This window comes from Accipiter gentilis, unplaced genomic scaffold, assembly GCF_929443795.1.
Source record: "Accipiter gentilis unplaced genomic scaffold, bAccGen1.1, whole genome shotgun sequence".
Taxonomy (NCBI): Eukaryota; Metazoa; Chordata; class Aves; order Accipitriformes; family Accipitridae; genus Astur; species Astur gentilis.
Genome location: NW_026061101.1, coordinates 1,167,869 through 1,187,062, shown reverse-complemented (window position 1 = coordinate 1,187,062; position 19,194 = coordinate 1,167,869). Strand labels below are relative to the sequence as shown.

Here is a 19,194-nt window from a genome sequence, read left to right as displayed (position 1 = left end):
CCTGATTGCTTCCCCATTTTACCCCCCCTTGTTGCCCCCTGCTTACTCCCCCCACTTCATCCTCCCCTTTTCCCTCCTGTTGTTGCTCCCACTTGCTCGCAGCCCCCAGGACTGGGACCAAGGATGTTGCCACCCTTGAGCCACCAGCGTGTCGTGACCTCTCCGGGTGCAGGTGGGTGACGGGGGTGGGGGCTGCTTGAGGGGGGTTGGCATGTCTCTGGGGACCTGGTGGCCCACATGTCCCTGTGCCCAGGGTGCCACATATTCCACTGGGGGGCTGGAGCTGGGCATGGGACAGGGGACCCTCCTGTGGGTGCTGGCCTGGGCCACCAGTACAGGGGGGCTGCCCCACATCTCCCCTTTTGCTCCTGCACCCCCTCCCTGCCCCACATCTCTGTTGCTCTTGTACCTCTCCCTGCCCCACATCTCCTCCTGCGCTCCCCCTTCTTGCCCCACATCTCCTGTTGCTGCATAGCCATGTGCACCTTCTCTGTCCTTATATTATCCATCTTTATATAGTCTTTCTATCATCTGCCCTTATATTGTCCATCCTTATATTGTCCATTTTTATGCCCACCCTGGCTTTGGTAGCAGCAAATATCCCCCGCTATGCCCTATAGATTCCTGAAAAGCTCCCCAGCACTTTCCTATAGCCTGTGTGTCCCCAGCTGTGCTCTGGAGATCCCTGAAAAGCCCCTTCCTACCCCAGTAGCCTGGATCTTCTCCTGCTTCTTCCCAGCAGCCAGGATCTCATCCCAGCAGAGGAGGAACCCAGGTAGACAGCAAGGTCCTTCACGTGGCCAGACCTCGGGATGAGAACATGCTTCTTCTGCCTGCCTTCCCTACACGCGTGGAGCATGCCAGGTGTCCCCGTCCCCCAGCCATCTCCATCTGCACCCTTGGGGACCTCATGTAGGATGCAAAACACCCACCCCACCTGTGATGCTGGAGGTGCTCCAACACAAGTCTCCCTGCCCATGTACACGCGGCATTGGCTGCACCAGCTGATTCAGTGGGCCGTCTGAAATGCTTGCTCTTACCCTTGCTCTTCCATGACTCCCTGTGCCACCTTCCCTGGAGCAGGAGGCTTCTCTGAGCAACAGAGGCATCTGACAAGCCCTTTCCCTTCCCCACGAGGCTTTCCCTGCCTCCAACAGTGGCTACTGCTCTTGGTCCAATGTTTGCAAGAGGATGCTCACCTAAAATCAGTGTCCCATGCGGAGGGGCAGTGCAGGAAGTGGTTTGAAACCCAAGCAAAGTGGCTACAGCAAGTTACGGCTTCATTTCTTCATACCTTGGTGACCATTTCTAACTTATTTAACCTTATTTTATTTTATTTGAACAACTGCAGGAAAAAAAATAAGTGGCAAAAGGAGCTTGCTTTGCCTTTCACCCTCCATACAAAGGTCTCTCCAGACATTTGCCCTGAGGCAAGCATTTCTGGGGGTGGTTGATACCAAGCAGCCACACCAATCTCCATTGGCTGGCTGTGGGCTCCAGCTCACCTTCAACAAAGCCCGAAACTGAATTCGTAGCTTAGTCAGAACTTTGTTGTGGTGAACTCAAGGTTTGTTCCTGAGGTTGAATCTTAAAAGCAACGCCAAATCGATGCCTGCCCCAGCTGTTTTTGACCGATGAGATGGTTGAAGTTCTCAGGTCAACCACGGAGACCCCATCCCAGACCTGGGTGAGCTGAAGGGGAGGGAAGAGTCATGACAAAGACGGCAGCTTAAGCCAAGCAAGAAAGGAGAATAAGAGCTAGGCAGGAGGACATGGTGTCCGGTGTCCTCTGCTCAGCAATTAATAACTGGGAGATCCTTGGCTGACCTGCTGCCAGTTGTGGTCCCATGGGCATGTCTGCAGCCTCACCACCCACATTTGCCAGTGGGGATGGAGAAAAGGATCTCTTGCAGATGGACTCAGCAGGTTTGGGCTGAATTCCTGCTTCAGATCTGAATGAGATAGTACCTGAAAGTGGAAGAGACTGCTCTCCTTCCCTGCCAAGAGCACTTGCTGCCTGTCCCAAGCTTCTGAGATGCTCCTGAAGGGTTGCCATGCTGGTGCCCACACCTGATCTGCTGGTCTCAGCCCCTTTGGTGGGGCCATACCAGAGTCTGCTCCCCATCAAGGTGATGGGCTATTTGATGCTCATCCATTTTCTTGTCTGTTGGCTATGGAGTCTGCATTGTGTATGAGCAGACACACTTGCTGGGGCGAAGCTAAGACACTACAACCAAGCCCTGCAACTCCCCCAGCCCTCCCTGTCCCCCTTCTGATGTCCTCTTGCACAGTGGACCTATGCGATGTCACCCACAGCAGCGGCGGCCAGAGGATGCTTGCTGGTCACCAAGGATCAAGCTGAAAGTAGAAGATTCAGTTCCCCTTCATCCACTGGACTCCACGTGATGCAAGAGCCACTGAGGAGCTGGGGGATGGAGTGTGGAAAACGTCCTCTCCCAGTTGCCTTCATCACGTCTTCAGCATATTTCTTCTCTAGCTGGTGATGGTGGACCTGATCTCAGCCCCTGCCACGTCTACCTCTTCCTGCACCCCTGCCAGGCTGGGAGCAGCTTCTCCAAAAGTCCTTTGCTGTCCGCTGGACACCCTATGGGCGACAGACTATCCATCCATGCTGGTCTTGGGGCTGCAGAGATCCTCCTCATCCTAGCAGGGCTGTGCGGTGAGTGCTCTCACATTTCCCCCCATATCCCCTCCTCCCCGGTGCTGGTTGAACACCGCATTTTGGGATGTGGCATGCCAGAGTGCTGCTGCTCCTCTTCGTTTCTGGGCGGTTTGATTGTGGTTGCTGCAAATTTGTCGGGTGCACACTTAGAGCAACACCCATGGTTTCGTGGTTAAGGTGCATGTGTAGACCAACACCCATGGTTTCATGGTTTCTTAAATTGCATGCTTAGAGCAACACCCATGGTTTCATGGCTTCATAAGGTGCGCGTGTAGAGCAACGGGTGCTTCTGCAAGTAGGGTAGACACAGACCTGCCAAGCCCACCTGCACTGGGCAGCTCTCCTCCAGCTGATGGCTGCAAAAGACTTGAGGCTCCCTCAAAACTGCCAGTATCTTCTAGAAGGTACATGCTATGAAGAGAGGAGAAATTTTTATGGTGGTAGAGTTGCACAGCACATTAGGAATGAGCAGTGAAAAGTGGGAAAGGTGTAGAAACTAAGTGCACTGAGTGTGTTGCTGCCATTTCAGTAGCACTGACGATGGGCTATGGAGCTTGAATGGCCAAAAAATGAGGAGGAATGGGATTTACGTGCCCTGTGATGGGGAAGGCCATATCACAGTGTTGATGTGCTTGGGTTGGGCTGCTCTGAAGAAGCAGGATGCATGCTTGCAGAAAGTAAGGGAGCCCTTTGCTCAGCTCCATTCCCTACCCTTGGGTCAAGGCTGTTCATCCAGCAAAGCCAGGTTAGAGCTGTGGGTCAGAGTCCCTGGCACCTTGTGCTCCGGCTGCACAGTCTTGCTCAAAATCACTCCCACAAAAAGCCTGCGACTCAGTTGCCCGTGCTGGTGTTGTGCTTAGGGAGTTCATCCTGCAACCTGTGCAGAGTCAAGCACTTAAGACGTTTTGCTAACTGCTTTTTAATGTATTTTGGCCTTCATGGTTTTGAGGGACACTATTCTCAGCTGAAAAAGCCTGGAGGTTACTCAAGGGCCAGCTGCCATTTGTCCCCCTAAAAATATTATAATAAAATTAGAATTGTTCATCTCTTTCTCTCTCTCTTGCTGGTTCTCCTGCATTCCTTTAGGCCAAAAAGTGTCAATATGCTTTCCCAGCTGCTCTCTAGCCTCTTGCATGATTTCCCATTAACATCTCCTTCCCTTTGCTCTCCATTGTCACCAGCATCAGGTCCTGCCAACGTAAGGCTGGTGAATGGCCCTGACTCCTGCACGGGCCGGCTGGAGGTGTTTTACAATGGTACCTGGGGGACGGTGTGTGATGACCACTGGGACCTCAATGGCGCCCGCATGGTCTGCCGGCAGCTGGGCTGCGGGATGGCGCTGTCTGCCGTTGGTGGGGCTCGCTACGGGTGAGGAGCAGACCCCATCTGGCTGGACAATGTACGGTGCACTGGGATGGAGGCTGCCCTTTCCGAGTGCCAGGCATGGCCCTGGGGAGCCCACAACTGCGGGCACGGGGAAGACACCAGCGTTGTGTGCTCAGGTGAGGAGCAGGCACCCACCATGGCTTGCATCAGCTGCTGTGGACAACCAAAGGGTTAAACAGCAGGCAGGACAGCTGTTGTGCCTCTTGCTATTGATTGGTTGCCCCTTCTTTTTGACTGATAGCCACTCCTTGTTGAGTGGTTGCCCCTTCTTTTTAACTGGTAGTTAGTCCTTGTTGAGTGTTTTCCCCTTGCTGTTGACTGGTGGCCAATTCTCGTTGACTGGTCGTCCCTTCTTGTTGGCTGGTTGCCCCTTGTTGTTGACTGGGTGTCCTCTGATTGTACAGTGAGTGTAGGCACCCAGCTCACAGATAGACACGTAATTATGGCCACTGGCAGGTAGGACCCTTAATTTTGAGCTGGATCAGGCCCCTACAGGTAGGCAGAATTACTCCCTCCCTACCTAATTTTGTGAAGAATTAGCCTCTTCACACCATTGCTCCAGGCAATTTCCAAATGTTGGTCTCGCCTTCCAAAGCTCTTCACATTGGCATTGAGGCTGCAGATCCCTGGCCATTTCTCAGCCCAACTACCTCTTGGCTTCACAGGGATTAACCCCTTCATGGGCACAGCCTGTCAGATGCCATCTGGGTTTGCTGGGCAGGAGACCCTACTCCTAAGTATTGCTGGCGATGGCATGCCCAGCAAAGTCTCTGACTGTTTGCTCCCCAGGGGTGTTTGCAGGGGCACCCGTTCCAGGTTCGACCCATACCAGGCTGGTGAACGGCTCAAGTTTCTGCTCTGGCAGAGTTGAAGTCTTCCACAATGGTGAATGGGGTACCGTGTGTGATGACAACTGGAGCCTGGTGGATGCCAAAGTGGTGTGCAGGGAGGTGGGCTGTGGCCAAGAACTGTCAGCTCTGTCCAGGGCTGCCTTCGGGCAAGGGTCGGGGCCCATCTGGCTGGACGAAGTGACCTGTGCTGGGTTGGAGGCTGCCCTTTCTCAGTGCTGGGACGGGTCCTGGGGAAGCCATAACTGCAACCACAGAGAGGATGCTGGTGTTGAATGCACAGGTATCTCTTCACTGCTGCCCCATCAGGGCTGGCACCCAGGCTATCATAGGTTTTTTTGGTTGGTGTGGGGTTTTTTTTGTTGGGTTTGTTGTGGGTTTTTTTTGAGGGAGGGGTGGAGAAAAGAGCAGAAGACCTTTGAAATGGTCCTGGATGTAGATGTCCCTATTGCAGCCCTGCCAACGGAAGCAGGAAGAATCCCCTGATGGGTGGGTGTGTGCTGGGGAAGGGAAGAGGGAGCTTCAGAGGGGACATCCATCCAAATGTCACCTGCCAGGGAGGGTGATGAGTTTGGAGAGGTGGTGAGCACCTGAGGGGAGCCTGCTCTTCTCATTTTGGGTGGGCAGCCTCCTCACCCTCCAGCTGTGAGGTTCTGGGATGATTGAAGGACTGATCAGCTCCAGCCCTGTCACCTCCTGGGACATCCAGATGTTTTTGGCACTTGTCTCTTTTCAGAACCGACTCAGGTCCGGCTGGTGGATGGCTCCAGCCGCTGCTCAGGGCGAGCTGAGGTCCACCACAACCAGCAGTGGGGGACAGTATGCGATGACAACTGGGACCTGAACGATGTTGAGGTGGTGTGCCGGCAGCTGGGCTGTGGGCTGGCTATGTCAGCCCTTGGCAGGGCTCTGTTTGGGCAAGGACACAGTCCCATCTGGCTGGATGAGGTGAGCTGCGCTGGGATGGAAGGTGCCATCACTGAATGCAGCTTCAGGCCCTGGGGAGCCCATAACTGCAACCACAGTGAAGATGCGGGTGTCATATGCTCAGGTAAGCCTCGTCCAGGTCGTGGCTTCTAGGAGAAGTTTTTCTGTAGGTACACTTGTATCTAATTTCAGTTTGCTTCCCTCCGTGCGCATTGTTTTCCTTTGGGTATAATGCCATTGCAAGCAACAGTCAAAAATACTCAGGAGGTGAGATAGCTCTGCTTCTGTAGGCATCATATCAATAGATTATCTAGATGTATTGCTGCCCATTTGTGGTAGTCCTCTATCTGACACCTTAAAATGTCAGTTCTCAAGTGGCTTGCCACATCCATCCTGCACACCTGCTCTGGATGTTGAAGTGCATTTTGGAGGAGGCATTTGGGCATCAATGTTTGCCATGTGTGGCTAGAGGCTTCTCCATCTTTGTGTCTCAAGCTTCTGGATCTCTAGAGGTAGTCCAAGATGGAAAGACATCCCCCCAATTCCTCCAGCTTGCAGTGGGATGCCAGCTCTGTCTACCCAGAAGACAAAACTGGGTGAGTTCAGGGAATATTTGCAAGGAGCTGCAGTAGAGCAGAGCAAACAGAGAAGCACCATGGAAAGACTCTCCTCCTTGACAGAGCCAAGCCAGTCCAGCCTTCATTTGAGTAGAGTAAATAAACACAGGTTTTTAAAGCGTTTCCTCTTTAGATGTATTCTCCAAGGGAGATGTAGTCACTCTAGGAGACCTCTGAAGCACACTCATGGTTTGGACATGGATGTCCAAGAGTCTTCTTGGCATTGCCTAAGGGAAGCACTCTCTGCGAGGCATCCCACAGTGTTTTTAGCTTCTCCTTAATACAACCAGGTCTTTCTGTTGCTTCCAGCTGAAGACGCTGATGTGGATGGGGGAAGCACGATTACACACTCCTACCTTGTATGCCTGCATGTCGTCACCAACACCAGCAGGGTGTCTACTTCAGAGGGCTGAGGTGTACCATGCCCCCGTTTATTCATTTGTCTCATTCCCCCTTTTAGACCCCACGGAGCTACGGCTGGTGAACGGCCCAAATCGCTGCACTGGGCGCCTCGAGGTGCTTCATGACCAGCAGTGGGGGTCCGTGTGTGACAACGACTGGGACATGGAGGATGCCAAAGTGGTGTGCCGGCACCTGGGCTGCGGCGCTCCAATCTCTGCTCCAGGCTGGGCTAGGTTTGGCAGGGGCTATGACCCCATCTGGTTGGAGACGGTCAGCTGCCAGGGGACGGAGGCTGCCCTTACTGAGTGCAGAACCCAGATGTGGGGCACCCACAGCTGCCACCACGGGGAAGACGCCAGTGTGGTGTGCTCAGGTGATCCCCCAACCACATTCCTGCCGCGTGTCTGTAGGAAGAGCTGTGCCACCACTGAACCATACATCCCTTTCCTTCAGAGGGCAAGGGAATGATAATTCCCTTGATACTAGTGATAATCATGATAATAATCGTAATAAGGGCAGGGGATGCAAGGGGGATCCCATCACTGCTGCTTTTCCCATGTTCCCTGGCTCATTTTCATCCCAAGTGGACAAACACTGAGCATCTCCATGGTGTGAATGACCATGCTGGGTCCCACAGGAATCCCTGTTTCATGAAGGTGTCACGTCAGGGAGCCGAGAGTAGTGGGGGCCACAGTCCTGCGTGAGATCCCATGCCCAGGACCACTTCCACCAGCTCTTCCTGAAGGGTTGTTGGCTGTCCTTCTTCATTCCAGACCCGATGGCACTTCAGTTGGTAGATGGCCCACACCGCTGCGCTGGGAGGGTCAAGGTGCTTCATCAGGAGGAGTGGGGGACAGTGTGTGACAATGGCTGGGACCTGCAGGATGCCGAGGTGGTGTGCTGGCAGCTGGGCTGTGGGGCAGCAGTGGCAGCCCCGGGCTTCGCTCACTTTGGCCGGGGAAGTGATCCCATCTGGCTGGATGAAGTGAACTGCACAGGGACCGAGTCCACCCTTTCTGAATGCAGGGCCAAGCCGAAAGGAGTTCACAAGTGCCACCACGGAGAAGACGCTGGTGCAGTGTGCTCAGGTAGTTGCTGTTCCTCTGCTGATGAGCTCCTGGGTGGGTACCAACACTGCAGGAGCTCCAGGACCGGTTTTCCTTGTTTTTCTCTGATGATGTTCTTTCCACATGGGAATCCTCAAATCTCTGAGCCAAGACAAATGCTGAACATGTGGGGATTCATCCTCCAGCTCACATCCAACACTTGCTTTCTCCATCACTAGGTCTACCACCACAAGGTGACACCTCTCTATCTTCCCATTTCAGACCCTACTGAGGTCCGGCTGGTGAATGGCTCAAATCGCTGCTCTGGGAGAGTTGAGGTGCTGCACAACCAGCGATGGGGAAGCGTGCGTGATGACAACTGGGACCTAGATGATGCAGAAGTAGTGTGCCGACAGCTGAGCTGTGGGATGGCTGTAGCCACTCCACCCAGAGCTCAGTTTGGGGTGGGGCATGAGCCCATCTGGCTGGACGATGTGAACTGCACCGGCACTGAGGCTACCCTCTCTGAGTGCAGGGCCGGACCATGGGAAGAGAGTAACTGCAACCATCAAGAAGATGCCAGCGTGGTATGCCAGGGTAAGCCACCCCATACCCCATCGTGGTGCAGCTCTGGAAGGAGCAAAATGGGCACATGAATAACTCAGTGGTTAAACACCTCCACTTTGCTCACATTAAGCTTCTTGCCTCTGTATAGGAACCAATTTCAGGTTGTCTGAGAGCAGCAGCTCCCCTTGGCCACCCTGAGGACTTGCTGCCAGAAGAACAAGTGTCCGTCCCCAACCACCACCTTGCTCTCCCCTATAATGGCTTAGCTGGTCCCTTGACTCTGCTATGAGCATCCTTTCCTTCTTCATATGTGCATGCTGCTAATGTAGCATGTTTTGTCACCGTACTGTAAAGTCCCTTGAACCTCCCCTCTACCTTGGGTCCATCTTGTCTGGTTGGACTGCCAGTACACCAGCATCTCGTGCCACTTGCGATGCACTGGCCTCCTGCCACCACTCCAATTGGAGGTGGGTCTCCCATTCAGCCCTGCGTCATGGCTGCCCCCTCCTCATGGGTTTCTTGGGTGCCTGAGGGCACATAAAATGGGATCAGATGCCTATGTTTATGCCAGTGACAGTCTCCACATTACCTTGCAGGTGGCCACCATTTGAGGACCCGTATTCCAATGCATGGGCAAGAAACATATATGTGTTTGACCTCCATGTGTCTTTCATAATTCCAGGTCTAGCTCAGCTCCGGCTGGTGAATGGCTCCAGCCGCTGCTCCGGGAGGGTTGAGGTGCTTCGTAACCAGCAGTGGGGAACGGTGTGTGACAACGGCTGGGACCTAAATGATGCTGAGGTGATGTGCCAGCAGATGGGCTGCGGAGTGGCTGTGTCAGCTCCAGGCTCAGCTCATTTTGGGCCAGGGTCCAACCATATCTGGCTGGGTGAAGTTGAGTGCACGGGGGCAGAAGTTACCCTCTCCGAATGCAGGTCCAGGATGGAGGAACCCATTAATTGCCACCATGGGGAAGATGCTGGTGTTGTGTGCTCAGGTAATTTTTTTATTATTATTATTCGAATGACATTATTCAGGGGAGTGTTGGGCTGTGTGGCTGGAAAGGTGGAGGGTGACTTTGCTGGTGGCATGGTCTCCTCTGAGCCTGGGTAGCACCAAACCCCATGGAAGAGCTCAGGTCACTCTTCTGCAGAGATTATGACCGCCTTGTTCAGTGACTGGTCTTGCTGATGAAACCCTAGGGGTGTGGAGGACCCAAGCAACCTGAGAAATGCTAAGCACAAGAATCTGAGCAAAGCAATGAGAGACGCACAATCAAGTCTTCAAGGGGATGGGAAGAAAGAGGCTTTACTTAGGGACCTAGAGGGTGAGATGTAGAATTTGTTGCAATCCAGAAAACCACCAAAAGCTGGTGGACTGAGAGCAGGGTAGGAAGAAGGGACCCATCGTACAAAGATACCAGTGGTCAGGAAGGGAAGAGTTTTACAAATTCCACTGCTTTTGTCCTTTTCCAGCAAACATGTCTGAATTTTCTCTATTTCAGCAGTTTTCTTATTTTAGTTGATGTTAATTAAAGTCTAGCTTTAAATATCCAGCATCGCTCTGGTGTTGGGCAATGTGCATTAGCCACTATGAGCAGTGCAGATGTGGAAGGAGACCTCCAAAAAGGGTGTCTGCCTTGTCCCGTTTCAGACCCCCCGGCATTGTGACTGGTGAATGGCTCAAGCCTCTGTGCTGGGAGAGTTGAAGTGCTCCACAAGCATCAGTGGGGGACCGTGTGCGATGACAGCTGGGATGAAGAGGATGCTGCGGTCGTGTGCCGGCAGCTGGGCTGCGGGATGGTGGTGTCGGCCCCTGGTGCAGCTCAGTTTGGGAAAGGGCACAATGCCATCTGGCTGGACGATGTGAACTGCACAGGGAAGGAGGACACCCTCTCGGAGTGCCTGGCCAGGCCATGGGTACACACAACTGTGACCATGGGGAAGACGCCAGTGTGGTGTGCTCAGGTAATGTGGCCACTATTGGTTTGTAAAAGGGTCTGGGCATGCCCCAACCCTGGAAAAAAATCAAGGTCGGGTTGGATGGGGTTCTGAGCAACTTGATCTAGTTGAAGATGTCCCTGCTTATTGCAAGGGGTTGGACTAGATGACCTAGGGTCTAGAGAACAAGTCTTATGAGGAGTGGCTGAGGCAACTGGGGTTGTTTAGCCTGGAGAAAAGGAGGCTGATGGGAGACCTTATCGCTCTCTACAACTACCTGAAAGGAGGCTGTAATGGGGTGGGTGTTGGTCTCTTCTCCCAAGTAACAAGTGATAGGACAACAGGAAATGGCTTCAAGTTGCACCAGGGGAGGTTTAGATTGGATATCAGGAAAAATTTCTTCACTGAAAGGGTTGTCAAGCATTGGAACAGGCTGCCCAGGGAAGTGGTTGAGTCACCATCCTTGGAGTTATTTAAAAGATGTGGTGCTTAGGGACATGGTTTAGTGGTGGCCTTGGCAGTGTTGGGTAATGGTTGGATTCTACGATCTTAACGGTCTTTTCCAACCTAAATGATTCTATGACCTTTAAAGGTCCCTTCCAACCCAAACCATTCTATGCTGGTGTGATCTCCTTGCTCCAGCTCAGAGGGTGCACACCTATGAGTGGCTCAGGAGGCAGAGACAAGGACGTGCACACTGGAGAGCGAAGATGGGCTTTCATTCAGCCCAAGCTGGGTCCTATGTTTGTAGACCCTGCTGGAATCATCTTGAGCACCACAGCCAACAATGTCATCTCAGGATGGGCGTTCCCAAGTATGCGTGCAGCAGAAGTTGGAGGGGAGTGATCCTGACCGTAGGAAATATTATGATAAAAACCTTTCAGGAGGAAAAGCTACAGCATGGGGAGTATCCTCATGGCTGATCTGGGAAGATGAGGGCCATGGTTAGTGTTGGAAAGACTTGTCCCAGCATCTAGCCTTGCCCTTCTTTTCCCACCTAACTTCGGACAAACCTCAAAGCTTCTGTGGTCTCCTCAAGGCCAGTGGGAAGATAGAGGTATCTCCATGTCCTTCTAAGAAGGATGTCTGCATCCAGTGAGTTATCCAGGACTGGATGTACTTGCTTAGGAGCCACCTGGACTCAAATGCAGTCTCCTTGGGGAGAGTACCACATGGGTGGTAAATCCCACAGGCATCTCTGTCTTAACTGGTCACCCAGGCTTCTTTGAGGAGAGAAATGGGTAACCATGGGATGTGGTTTACAGAAGGGACCATTCTGCAATCGTCCAGCCCTGGTAGGGCCCACCAGGAATAAGCCGCTCTGCAAATTGCCCTGGTTGCTGCAGTCAAGAGTGGTGGCACCTTGAATGGCCTTGGCTTTCCCAGCGGTCCACCCTGGAAGCACAGACAGTCATGATACACCAGATGATGCATGGATGTGGATGTTGAATGGCCACGACTGGTGCAAAGGTGCTACAGCACTGAGGGGACCATGCCTTATGGTGACAGGGTCTTAGCAGAAGCTTTCTTTGTATCTCCTTTCCTGAATCACACGATCACAAAACAATGTAGACCGGAAGGATCTCTGGAGAGCTCTCGTCTAATTTTCCACTCTCTATTAGACCAACTAGACCATGTTGTTCATGGCTTTGACCAGTGAAGATGTGAAAGTCCCCAAGGATCAAGATCCAAATGCCCTCCTCATCTCTGTTACAATATTTAACCAGCCTCATGGGAGAAAAGAGTATTTTCTGTTGCCTAATGGGAATTTGCCACGGTGCACACTGTGCCCATTTCCTCATGTCCTCATTATGTCCGTTTATCTCCTGAATTAGCTCTGGATGAAGAGATGTTTGCTTTCTCTCCACAGGCTATGTTACCGCCAGACCTCTGCAGCCTCTGCTGCGGCTCCCATTGCTGGTGTCAATCATCCTTTCAGTCTTGATGCTGGTCTGCGGGGCTCTCCTGTACCAGAGAAGGAGGCGAAGGCAAAACACATCTTTTAATTTCCCCCAAGGTGAGCTCTGCTGCGGGTGAAGAGGGCAAGGGAGCTTGTAGAAGTAGTGCATGTTGTAAATGAGTTTTATTCAAAACATTGATGTCAGCAGAGTTGGGACAGAAGGGGTTTTTTTTTCCCCGTGGCTTGTGTTGGAAGGAACTTCCTTTTCTGGTTTGACCTCTTCTCTCCCTGTCCTTTTCCCCTTTCTTTCTTTCTTTCCACTCTTCCCCTTTCACTTTGACACCATCTTCCCTGCTGGGTTACAGACACACTGGGAGGTGGGACAGCCCTTGAAGCCTCCTCTAACACTGCCTGCGCTTCCTTCTGCTGCCTATGCTGCCTGTACATCAGACAGGAGCTCTGAGCAGAGAATGGCTCTATGGGTTCCTAGCTCACTGTTGGCAAGGGATGTTCCACCTTTAGCCCGAGGGGTGACAAAAGACCAGGAATTTTGTCTGTTCCAGAAGTTTCAGGGCTGTGGTAGAGACTCTTGGAAAGTGGGGTTGAGTGGTTGGGATTGCCTGTGTCAAACATCTCCATGTTGTCTTGTTGAATGTCTATCATGTTGATGAAAAGTACTGTGTAGACCAAATGCTGGATCAAGGGTGGTTTCTGCAAAGCAGGCTTCATGTCTGAGTGCTGGCAGGGACGATGGTTTTATGCCCTGTGCTGCCACTGTTGTTGGCCAAGCCAAAGTGATTTGTGCTGTCTCCAATGGAGCAAGCATCCTCAGTGTTGTTAAAAGGGGGAAAATTCAGGCTGTGTGGAGCAAACTGTTGACTGAATCACCAAGCTCTGCAGGTGCTGTGCGCATGGAGGAGCTGGTTGTCTCTGACACGTACCTCTTGATGCCGGGAGAAGAGCAAGCAGCAGCCAAGGTGGCTCCTCCTGGAGATGCTGACAACAAGAGAGCTCAGCACAGCCTGTGACAAGCCCAGACCTAAAACTCCAGTGATGCAGCTCCGTCCCAGCACACAACTCTTTCACCAAGGGCCCAGGACCACTTCGTCTCTACAGTGCTAGGTCACTACATCCACCACCCATCTCTGTGCCCACCTTGGTCAGTTAACCTGAGCGATACAAGGCATGACACATACTGCGCGGCACCAGTGACCTGCCTGCAGAAGACATTTGATGCGTAGAAATTTAAATTTTTTTTTTTTTTTTCAAATTTCTCTTTCAAACTTTTTTTTGGTGCATTTTTGAAAATAAAAACGTTCTGTAAGACTTGAGCAGTGTTTTAATCTTGGAGGGGTTTTTTCTTTTTTTTTTTATAGCCAGTCAGCAGAGGCTGCAAAGTTTACCCCAAAGTATATGCCAGGGGCTTGTTTCCCTACAGTGGTTAAGTTGAGCAGTTTTGCAAACTGCACCTGAAAACTCAGTTTAGGCCTCACGCAGATATTTATAGAGCCATGTGAGATGTCCTAGTTTTAGGACATTGATATGGGACTGGCAAATGTGACAAAGGACCTCCAGCTCAGTAGATGTATCTGTATGGTGGCTAGTAGATTTCGCTGATCTCTTTCATCTGCTGTATTCCCAAACACGCTCCTGTGCCTTATATTCTTGGATATCAGTCTCCTGGGTCTTCTCAGAGGTCAGAGGCTTCTTGTGAAGGGCTTGGAGGGCATGGAGGTGCAAGTCAGTCATGTAGAGGAATGCTGGCAGGAGGTTTAAGAAGCTCTGGTCATAGAAATAAGCACTGGGTGCCACCGCGGCTCATGCCAACCCAAGTGGTATGGAACTATGAGCAGCTGAGCAGCCCCCTGTGTTGAGAGGATGGTCCTGCTCAGGAAGGACCAGGAAAATAGAAAGGTAGTCAACCAAAGGGAAACAGACAGCGATGTGATAAATACGGTGGCTGTGGTGGGGGAAAAGTGTGAACATCTGCAAGGCAGGGGGAAGAGAGGAAACAGGGGATGCACGCTGGGTCACAGGGGCTTAGAAGATGAAGGTTTGGAGTGCTCTGAGAGGATTGACCAAGCTGGACAACAGAAGATGATTTGCACAATGTGTGGAAAGCATCTGCCAAGCAAAATGAGGAGTGCACAAAGAGCCCAAATGGGCCAAAAGCTTGGAGAACTAATGAGTAAAAGCTGATCCTACAGTACGCAGGACAATTGCAAAGGAGGACCAGACAAGACTATGGCCAAGTCCATGGCTGTGGTACGTATGGAGGAGTGTTTAAGGCTTGCAGAGGTATTCTCTGAGTAGTAACTCTTTGCGTTAAACTCATAGTAAGCCTTGTGTGAACATTTCGTAGTCCAGTTGATGGTGATGTTGGGAATTTTCATTTAATACCTGCATGGATGTGGGTTGGTCCTGGGCTCTATTGCACTAAAAAGGAGTTGCCTGGGGCACACACTCCTTAGTTTCTGCCACTTTTCCAGGTCCTATGCTTACTTTTCTGCTGTTCCCTCAGTCTGAAGGTCAACGGCACCAGTCTTCCTCATGCAAGGGGGCTTGGCAGTGGGTTATCAGGGATCCAAGCTTTTTCCTGGGAAGAGTGTGATGTTGATGGGATTTCTTCATCCTCCTCACCTTCTATTTTCAGATTGACATGTTTTCTGACATACCTTCGCACTTTGTTTTTCCCTTATCTGCCCGCAAAACAATTTTGCACCCAAACCAGCTATATATGGGGCTTTTTCTCTGTGTTGGGTACTTTTTCTTTGTACTCCTAAAACTGTTTTTGTCCAGATACAGGCCTGCAAGCTGACAATCGGTGAGCTGCTAATAGCCTTGGGCTTTCCAGTGGGCCCCATCTGTCATCATCCCATGCCTGTCCCCTACACTGACTTGTGTATTTCCACTTCTCAAGGCTTCTGCTGTAATATCATCTTTATATTTCTCCCTGGGTTTGAGGGCCCCCAGATACCCCTAGATACACTCCAAGGGCTGCTTCTGGAGAGTGGTAGGGGCTACAGCAGGGCTGGATCCTTCACCCCTTATCCAGTCTCCCAAAGCTATCTCAGCAGGTCTTGTCCCACCAGGCACCCAGGTCCTGGCACCATGACCTGGGGTATGCAACACATGATCCCTTTCGTGCTACAGGAACATCCCTTAGTCAGCTGAAATATACCTTACTTCAGGCACTTTGAGATGAAAACATACATCAGATTAATAGTTCTGCCTTAGGCCACAAGGACATCCTGTGCTGACGCCTGACTGCCTTGGTCCTGCTCTCTACTAAAGAACAGGGCAACAGTCATTCCCCTATTGACCCTAATGAGGGTAACAGAGATACACACAGCAGGTTTTGCAGAGTTAGCTTTTCTTTCTTCTCATTCCTAAAGCTGTGGCCCAGGGTTATGATCTACCGCAGAAGTACAGTTCCCTTTTCAGCCTTTTCCTGGCATCATTTAGAGGAGTTCAGCTCCAGGGTCCTCCCTTGCATGGCTGGGTGGTCATCTCAGGCTACTGCAGAGCCTCCTGCTCCTTCATCTTTTCTGCAGATGAGCTGTTCTGGACACGTCCCTGGGTTGCTTCAGTTTGATACAACTTGGATATTCAATCAGGGATGCTTGGTTGGCTCTTTGTGGAGGGCTGGGAGGTGAGACGGGAGATCCAGCCACCAATGTGGTGGGACAGGCAGTGCACCCACCACCCAACATCTCCTTGGGCACTAATTTTGACTCCAAAACCTGTCCGTTCTTCAGGTTGTGTTTAAAGCCCATGTAGGCAGCAAGAAAGCATTAGGAGTGGGGTAAAGCTCTTTTTAAGGGTATAAAAGGGATCTGGGTAGCTGAGCACATGTGTCTAACGGCAATGAGGGACGTAGGGCACCCTTGCAAAAAGGAACTGACACCCATGCACAAGTCTCTGAAACATCCAAGGTTGGGTTGTGATGGTCCTACATGCATTTTCCAGTCTGTCCCTGCAGTCCCTTTCAGCGTCCTCTGCAAATGAGCCCTGGGGGTAACTCCAGTCCATGCCCTGCAGCCCCAGGACACTGACACTTCTGACCCATCAGTCACGCTGCCTTCATGTGGTGATAAATAAGGCAATGGCCCTTGCTAATTCTTCATGGGCTATTCATTTTTGTGTCTCTTGAGTATCATTGCAGTGATGATCCCCCAGGAGGGAGCTCCTTTGGGAGGCCCCTGTGGGAGGTTCATTATGGAGGACACCAAAGGATGGGAAGATGAAGGTACGGTGAGGGGTATCAGTGTCTGGGCAGGCAGTGATTTGCTTCGTATCCTTCTCCCCAGTCACGACCACGACACTGAGCACAGCTTGGGTCCCTCTCCAGTACCACCTCCTCCCTGCTGTCAGCCCTGGTGGGGCTGGACTCTGTCCCTGGAGGGTCTGCAAGAGCAGCTAGGACTGCTTGGCTGCCTGTGCCAGATCCAGAACCGCGAGGATCCTCAGGGGCTCTGGAGTGGATCCGAAGGACTTCCAGGGCAACTGGCAGCCCAGATATCCAGGGATGGTGCAGGGGAATCCTACAAGAGGGGGATCAGGTGTTTTGGATAAAAATTTTCAAGCTGTGAGCTTCCTCCATCCCTGTTGGGGATGATGGATTTTCACCAGCTGAAGTTATTCTGTGGGATCTCTTCTTTACCTTTATCTAGACAGAGTTTGCAACAAATTAATTTATTGTTGGAGGGGAGGATGAGAGATTTTGGATGCTTCAGTTCAGCAGAAGATACTGAGATGTGAAGTCCGAGGGGTAGCACAAGATGAGTCTGCATTGCATCAGACGTGGTGGGCTGAACCATGGAGATGCTGGCATGTGCAGACCTCAGTCATTTGCAAAAGACCCAGAATGCTGAAGCGCAGATATCTGTGCTGGGCTGCCATTACAGTCACTGGGAGCAGTCAGCAGATTAAAACAAGCCGCATGAGAAGATCCTGATGGCTTCTCTCATCTTTCATCGCTGCCTTGCAGAGAACAGTTCGCAACACACAGCTCTTGGCACATACGTGATCTCTTTGCTCTCCCTGGAAGGTGCAAGCAAGTTTGGAGACTGTAAGGCAGTCACAGGATAGTGTTTCCAACTGCTTGCCCTCGAATAATAAGGTGATATTCTGCCATCTAGCTACACATCCATGCAATGCAATGCAAGGAAATTCATGGTGCACCGTGTCTGGCTTTGAGTGTTTTCATTTTCCAGTAGGCAGCTGCAAACAAGTACTCTGAAATCATCATCTCTGTGTGCTGCAGCAGCCAAAAAAAACCCAACAAAACATTGCATATCCTAAGAAGAGCACTGACAACAAGACAGGGGGTATAATTTTGTTGCAACATACAATCCTCATTCTTCCACGCCTTTTGCAGTGTGTGTAGTGCTGGTCACCACATCTCAGGAAGGGTGTACTGCACATAGAGCAGGTCCAGAGAGTGCAGAAAGGGCTGGGAGCTTCTGGAAGCTGCTGCCCCAGGGAGGGTTGCGGAGGCTGATGCTGTCACCTAGTTCAAAGAGAAAATAAGCGAAAGCATGAATTATGCATCTAAAAGTAGATGCTAAAGGGAACATGCTTAACACAAGTAGTCTAGATGCTGGGAGGTTGGAGGCCATCAGAAGTGGCCTGGTTTGCAAGTTGACCCTGTCTCCTGTGCCACTTATGGTATGGATTGGATTGAACACTTCTCAGATCCAGTGGGAAATATTGTATAACTTATCTTTAGCTCTTACTTCGGAGTTAAAGTAAGAGTTAAAGGTCAGTTATACAGTGATCTCTTGGTCAAATACTTAGTCAAGATGGGTATGGCCCAACCCCAGACTTCCTTCTGTGTCTCTGCTTCACAGAACCCTTAAAAATGGGTCTGTGGAAGATATCAGCAGGGCTTGCAGTCCAAGACTGTCCAAGCAGTGATGCCTGCAAAACTCTTGCACCCTCCCACCACTGAGACCATGAACATACAAACCCTCCCTTTTCACTTGCACACAAATGCAGTGAGGGTTACATTTCAAAATGCAGCTGCTGGGATAGCAGTGCTGAAAATGGAACATGGTTGGTTTTTTTTTTCCCCTTTGCGTACTGTCTTACTGTCCTGGTTTCAGCTGGGATAATTAATTTTCTTTCTAGTAGCTGGTATAGTGTTATGTTTGGGTTCAGGATGAGAAGAACATTGGGAACACACTGAGGTTTTCAGTTGTTGCCAAGGAACGTTTACATTGTCAAGGATTTTTCAGCTTCTCATGCCCAGCCAGCAAGAAGACCGGAGGGGCACAAGTTGAGAGGGGACACAGCCAGGACATCTGTCCCAAACTGGCCAAAGGGGTATTCCATACTGTGTGATGTCATGCCTAGTATATAAAGTGGGGGGAGTTGGCCTGGTGGGGGATTACTGCTCAGGAACTAACTGGGCATCGGTCAGCAGGTGGTGAGCAATTGTACTGTGCATCACTTGTTTTGTATATTCCAATCCTTTTATTAGTATAATTTTTGTTTTATTATTGTTATTATCATTATTGTTTTCTTCCTTTCTGTTCTATTAAACTCTTCTTATCTCAACCCATGAGTTTTACCTTTTTTTTTCCTGATTCTCTGCCCTATCCCACTGGGTGGGGGGGGGAAGTGTGTGAGTGGCTGAGTGGTACTCAGTTCCTGGCTGGGGTTAAACCATGACACTTACTAGCCAAAAATGATTTGTTTACCCTGAACATCAGTGATTTCCACTTTTACATCATGCATTTCACACCTTGCTTGTGGTGGTGCATTTCTTGCCCCCTCTCCAGGCTGATTTACAAACTTGGGAAGGCTTGCTGGCCCTTAGCATAAATGCAATGAGTTGGGCAGTTAAGTGACCCTTGACTGTGCCAGGAACTCTT

General features: G+C 51.1%; 2 protein-coding genes across 2 annotated transcripts in view; one reads left to right on the top strand and one right to left on the bottom strand.

Annotated features, from left to right (window-relative positions):
* The window catches only part of LOC126037420 (deleted in malignant brain tumors 1 protein-like), a 127,533-nt gene that overhangs the window by 13,873 nt on the left and 94,466 nt on the right, over window positions 1-19,194 (bottom strand). The window lies entirely within an intron of this gene.
* Window positions 23-13,642, top strand: LOC126037434 (deleted in malignant brain tumors 1 protein-like). Its single transcript, XM_049797748.1, is given in 12 exon segments — window positions 23-172; window positions 743-2,680; window positions 3,865-4,185; window positions 4,871-5,200; window positions 5,654-5,968; window positions 6,922-7,236; window positions 7,637-7,951; window positions 8,192-8,506; window positions 9,159-9,473; window positions 10,130-10,443; window positions 12,287-12,433; window positions 13,217-13,642. Coding segments are annotated over 9 exon segments (2,316 nt in total). The 5' UTR covers window positions 23-172; window positions 743-2,607; the 3' UTR covers window positions 10,147-10,443; window positions 12,287-12,433; window positions 13,217-13,642.